Source organism: Aegilops tauschii, chromosome 3 (genome assembly GCF_002575655.3).
Source record: "Aegilops tauschii subsp. strangulata cultivar AL8/78 chromosome 3, Aet v6.0, whole genome shotgun sequence".
Classification (NCBI taxonomy): Eukaryota; Viridiplantae; Streptophyta; class Magnoliopsida; order Poales; family Poaceae; genus Aegilops; species Aegilops tauschii.
In genome coordinates this window covers 187,638,235-187,644,296 of record NC_053037.3, presented here as the reverse complement: position 1 = coordinate 187,644,296, position 6,062 = coordinate 187,638,235, and the positions used below count along the sequence as shown (strand labels likewise).

At 45.3% G+C, this 6,062-nt stretch overlaps 1 protein-coding gene across 3 annotated transcripts; it reads right to left on the bottom strand.

Moving 5' to 3' along the window:
- Positions 1-213: 213 nt before the first annotated feature.
- LOC109739500 (putative nitric oxide synthase) lies at positions 214-3,394 on the bottom strand. Of its 3 annotated transcripts, XR_012204710.1 has the most exons (4): positions 2,639-3,393; positions 2,270-2,359; positions 1,026-1,168; positions 214-833 (listed from the first exon to the last, which is right to left on the bottom strand). XR_012204710.1 is itself a non-coding variant. In XM_073510260.1 (3 exons), the coding sequence occupies exons 1-2, from the start codon at positions 2,819-2,821 to the stop codon at positions 2,279-2,281; spliced, it is 264 nt and encodes an 87-aa protein (XP_073366361.1). In that variant the 5' UTR covers positions 2,822-3,394; the 3' UTR covers positions 214-833; positions 2,270-2,278. The 3 variants fall into 3 exon arrangements, 2 of the variants coding, with proteins under 2 accessions (XP_073366361.1, XP_040259704.1); XM_073510260.1 differs by lacking the exon at positions 1,026-1,168 and having other exon boundaries at positions 2,639-3,394; XM_040403770.3 differs by having other exon boundaries at positions 214-1,168.
- Positions 3,395-6,062: the final 2,668 nt, after the last annotated feature.

Sequence of the window (6,062 nt, the reverse complement as noted above, 5' to 3'; positions counted from 1 at the left end):
TTAAGCAAGATGACATGATGTAGAGGAATAAATTAATGCAATATGATAAAAAAACATCTTGTTATCCTCGATGGCAACAATACAATACGTGCCTTGCTGCCCCTACTGTCACTGGGAAAGGACACCGCAAGATTGAACCCAAAGCTAAGCACTTCTCCCATTGCAAGAAAGATCAATCTAGTAGGCCAAACCAAACTAATAATTCGAAGAGACTTGCAAATATAACCAATCATACATAAAAGAATTCAGAGAAGATTCAAATATTGTTCATAGATAAACTTGATCATAAACCCACAATTCATCGGTCTCAACAAACACACCGCAAAAGAAGATTACATCGAATAGATCTCCACAAGAGAGGGGGAGAACATTGTATTGAGATCCAAAAAGAGAGAAGAAGCCATCTAGCTAATAACTATGGACCCGAAGGTCTAAGGTAAACTTCTCACACTTCATCGGAGAGGCTATGGTGATGATGTAGAAGCCCTCCGTGATGGATGCCCCCTCCAGCGGAGCTTCGAAACAGGCCCCAAAATGGGATCTCGTGGGTACAGAAGGTTGCGGCGGTGGAATTAGGTTTTTGGCTCCGTATCTGATCATTTGGGGGTACGTAGGTATAAATATAGGAGGAAGAAGTATGTCGGTGGAGCAACAGGGGGCCCACGAGGGTGGAGGGTGCGCCCTGGGGGTAGGCGCGCCCCCTACCTCGTGGCCTCCTAGAAGCTTCTCTTACGTAGGGTCCAAGTCTCCTGGATCATGTTTGTTCCAAAAATCACGCTCCCGAAGGTTTCATTCCGTTTGGACTCCGTTTGATATTCTTTTTCTGCGAAACTCTGAAATAGGCAAAAAAACAACAATTCTGGGTTGGGCCTCCGGTTAATAGGTTAGTTCCAAAAATAATATAAAAGTGAATAATAAAGCCCAATAATGTCCAAAACAGTAGATAATATAGCATGGAGCAATAAAAATTATAGATACGTTGGAGATGTATCAGTGGTCGTCCGTTCACTTCTAATAGCCCTCACCTCTTCTCCCTCCGTCCTGTCAAGTGGGCCAGCAAAGTTGCAGATAACAGATCTCCCCCCTCGATCCTTCTCCCCTAACTCATGTCACCTGCTCATGGCCTCCCCCAATACCGTCTCTCTCGCCGCATCCCTCCCCCAATCCCCTAAGCATAGAGCATAATTTCTTAGGTATCATGGTTCTGACTTGTAAGTTTCAGTACAAACCACATGACAAAATCCTAGAGCACGATTTCTTATGTATCATGGTTCTAACTTGTTCTAGATAAGGATAACAAAGGGCAGTCCAACTCCATTGCAAAATTTACAAAGGACAGTTTAATTCAGATCACTAAAATTAACTCCCATCTACAGGTCTGAAGTTTATGTAGATGAATTTCAGAAAAGCATCTTCAATACTTGCCTTAGTGTCCATGATATTTTTTGTAAAAAATACTGAAACTCTATGTCCCGTACAAAGAGGAGTGGCTACTACTTTCCCTGCTATAGTCAAAACATAGTTCCATGACCATATCCAGGACTGGTTTTGTCATATCAAACTAATGTGCTCTCTCATTCTCTTTTTGATTAGTAGTATCGTATCCATCTATCCATTGGAAGCATATATTGGCAAAGGGATCATTGTTCCCTTGATAATCTGATCTATCCATCGTGCTTGCTTCTTTTTCTTAAAAAAAGGCAGTAGGCTTCATGAGTACCATTGGGAAGGAAATTGCTACATGGGACTGTGCCCTTTCCCAGAGCGAGCTCTAAGCAGCTCTTGATCCATAGGAAACATCTCTTTCTCTCTCTCCCTGTACCAACAGTGTTAAAATTAGATTTGCTTCTTGTCTTGTCTAAAATTGACTAGACTACGGCCTTGTATTCTTTTACTGACCTATTGCTTATTTTCATATGTATGGTGTCGTGGACAATTATGCACGTCATTGTGTGATACTTCCTGTAATTGAAACTGACTTTTACTTTTGAATTAAAATCTTAAGGTCGTGTAATGCAAAAAAACATAAACTGCATATCAAATTAGTGTGTTTTTCACTACAATGCAGCTGTATTCTAACTGTTTAATCACTTTGGCATCAACTGACCCTATATTCAGTTATGTGACAGGACAAGATAGGTAGTTAGTGGTGAGTGCCACAGTGAAGTTGAAGCTTTCTTTCTTTAGGGAAATGTTAGACTCACATTAGTACATTACAGAGAGAAACAAAAACACCAAGTAGTACTAGAACTATGAAAGCCACTCTTACCTTACTTGGTCATTTTGTCAAACACCTTCCGTGCGACAGCAGCTTGCACCGCCCGCATAGCACGGTCTTCAGTTGGTTGTGCCTCTTCTTCTGCTCACACATGATACAAACAAGACAATGTTGTCATGTCCAGCAATCATACAGTCAAGATAAACAAATCGTCACTTTAGAATTTCATTTCCTAGTGCAGACACTACATCAGCCATCAGGTGTGATTTGGCATCGAATTTTCCCTGCCGACAGCGACGACGGGCGAAAGAAAACTTTTTTTTACTCCTCCCACATCATGTCATGTTAGTCCATGCTCTGATAAGCCGATGAACACACTGAAAATGGCAGCGAGCTGAGCCCGTGGATGCGCCTGCCTACCAGGTCGTAGGTGGCGGGCTCAACATGGCCGGGGGACCCCTCCTCGATGGTGCGCAGCGGGGCACCGCCGCCGTAGCAGCAGGCGACGCCGGAGGGCGTCTTCTTGGCCTGGGCCCTCCGCTTCTCCTTGCCGCAGCGGCGCCTCTCGGCGTCCTCCTCTGGCGCGCGCGTGCGGGCGCCCATCGCGGCCGCGGCCACAAGCTGCCGCCCCAGGTACACATCGCCTCGCTTCAGCGCTGCGGGGCCGACCCCGTCCGCCGGAGGAGACGGCGAGGGGGACGGGGCGCTGGGGGAGGTGGCACGCGCGGGTGGAGAGGGAGAGGGAGGCGGTGGTGGTGGTGGACGGGTGGTGCTTGGTGGGACGGCGGGCGCCGGCGCCGGGGATTTGCGAAAAGGGAGAGGAAGAGCGGGCGGAGTGGTCAGGCGAGGCGGAGGGGAACTTGGCTGGTAACAGTGCCTCCGCGAGCTACGTGTTTATACATGCGTTGGTGGTTCTATAGTCGTAGCGCTGGGTTTATACCCCAAGTTGCTACTACGGTTTGTTGCGGGAGGCACGATGCAGACCACATAGTAGGAGCGTGGGGTTTATACACCGCGCTACTACTATCAACTTAGTAGTAGTGTGGGTTTATACCCCGAACTACTACTACTGCTTGTCCCGGTGAGCACGGTGGAGACCACTTAGTAGTAGCGTGGGTTTATACCCCGCGCTAGTACTATCAACTTAGTAGTAGTGTGGGTTTATAACCCGCGCTACTACTAATTAGTAGTAGCGTTTGTTTTTAAACCACACTGCTGGTAAGATTCTGTGTATAAGGTTTTCCCTAGTAGTGTGATAGCATGCCAAGTTTCATGAATTTCAAACGAGTTTTGGATTTACTAGAATTTAAAAACAAGGCATCTCAATGTTTTGCCGGCAATCAACGGTGCCCTGGTGTTTGAAATCCAATCCCATTTCTTGCATGGGACCTAAGCATGCACCCAAGTACACAGATTTGATTTTTCAACGAATTTATATGCACTGGAGCATGTGCATGTAGTTAAAATTTGAATTATGCACATAAATGCATTGAAAACTCAGCTAATGCATAAAAATGTCCAAACGAACCCCGAAAAATCACAAAAATAACACAACACTCCTGTTGTTCTATGTTGACACGAGAAAAATTTTGAAAGCAATAAGAGGCAATGGATATCGTCTCGTCCCCAAAGGTGGGGCATTCCCTACCGAAACCATCATGCTTGTTGTGAGAAGCTCTGGTTTGTGAGAAGCATATACCCAAACCTGCCCCAAATGAGACAAAAAATTTACCACGCCATGTTGATGCCGCTCCATGATAGCATGCCAAGTTTCATGAATTTCAGACGAGTTTTGGATTTACTAGAATTTAAAAACCAATGATCTCAAAGTTTGCGGCCGAGTGACGGTAGCAGGGTGTTTGACATTCATTCCCATTTCTTGCATGGGACCTAAGCATGCACCCAAGGACAAAGATTTGATTTTTTAACCAATTTGTATGCACTGGAGCATGTGCATGTAGTTCAAATTTGAATTATGCACATAAATGCATTGAAAACTCACTTAATGCATAAAAATATCCAAACGAACCTTGAATAATTCCAATTCTTTTATGACACACATATAGTTGCATGATCACTGCAGATAAAAGGTCTAGCAATTCAAACACCGTCCATGGACGCTGTGACCCCATTATGTAATTTAAATCAAGACGAAAAATCAAGTAGATCCCACACAGTTTATTATAACCAACCATGTGAGATGCACCACAAAATATCTTGTAGCATTGTGAGAAGGTGCGATGGCTACAGTCCACAACCCGCTCTGAATAAGGGACCATGTCTGATGACACTTTGCGCACCAGTTTTTTGGCTGAAGCAATTCCAAATTTTCGGATTCCGCGGAAATATCTACCTCCCCGCCCCCTCCCCCTTACCAAAAGCCACATTTCCCCTCTTTCCGTCTTCCTTTCCAAGTTGAAACCTTCACTCCTTGCTTGCAACGCCATCGCCTCCTCGCCGGTGACCCTCCTTCACGCTGCTCGGCCTCGCCTATCCAGGAAGGTAATCCACACCCGACCCCATCCTCCTCCTCCTTCCACATCCCACATGCCCCGACCGCCGGCGCGAGCGCGACACCTTCCACCCAAATTACCGACCCCTCCACCAAATAAGCACCGGCCTAAGCCATGGTGCACGTAGTATAGCCAGGACCTCAAGGAGCATTTGGCAGCAGAGAAGCAAATCGCGGCCGCACGCGCGGATGAGGTCGCGATGGCTGCCATTCGTGCCGATCCCCAGATCTTGGAGGAGAACCTCGCCGTCGAGGCCACCGTTGACGCCTCGCACACCGACAGCGCGACGCGGTTGGCTGCTTTAAAAAACAGTTCGTGGTGTTTTCTCGAGGCCACGGTCGGTGCCTTCAACAAAGACTACGAGGTGTTTTCTCAGCGTGCACGTGCTTACCTCATCTCGAGAGCTAACAGGTTGGTGCCCGGAGCGGCTCAGGCAACTCACCACTACAACGGGGGCACTCACGATGCGGAGGCCTCACCCTCTTCCATGTCCAAGGAGCCAATCGTCATCGATATCTCCGACAATGAGGAGTATCTTGTCTTATTAGCTCACTATAAGGACCCATGTTCAGTTTGCTAGCTACTGCCTTTCCTTAACAAATTCTAGTGAATAGTGCTATCTACTTTTACCATGCAATCTTCTGCTATAGTGTATATGTTTTATATGTCGTGCAATGTGGTGTTCAATTAACTGCTTGGTTCAATTATGCAAATGTGATGTTCAATTCTTCAGGGTGCAATATGTCCAAGTTGTTAAGCATGCTTGGTTTGGTTAACTTTCTGATCTTCTATTAGGAGTATGTTATATTGTTCAATTGGTGTTTAGTTAACTGCTTGGTTCATTTGTTGTGGCTTGGTTCACTTGTTGTGGTGTTTAGTTAACTACTTGGTTCAATTCTGCAATGCGATGTTCAATTGTTGTGGCTGCATTCTGTTAATGTATAGCATGCGAGGAATAAATCGAATTTGGCTGTACTTAATACATGAGAAACAAATACAATTGCTATATTTCCAAGTTGTTAAGCATGCTTGGTTTGGTTAACTGTCTGATCTTCTATTAGGAGTATGTTATATTGTGCAATGTGGTGCTCAGTTAACGTTTGGTTCATTTGTTGTGGTGTTTAGTTAACTGCTTGGTTCAATTCTGCAATGCGATGTTCAATTGCTGTGGCTGCATTCTGTTATTGTATACCATGTGAGGAATAAATCGAATTTGGCTGTACTAAATACATGAGAAACGAATACAATTGCTATATTTCCAAGTTGTTAAGCATGCTTGGTTTGGTTAACTGTCTGATCTTCTATTAGGAGTATGTTATATTGTGCAATGT

Excerpts from the sequence above, each read along its gene's own strand:
- LOC109739500 (XM_073510260.1), bottom strand. The coding sequence starts at position 2,821 with ATGGGCGCCCGCACGCGCGCGCCAGAGGAGGACGCCGAGAGGCGCCGC. Across the intron at positions 2,360-2,638 it reads AGCCCGCCACCTACGACCTG|AAGAAGAGGCACAACCAACT; the intron begins GTAGGCAGGCGC and ends ATGTGTGAGCAG.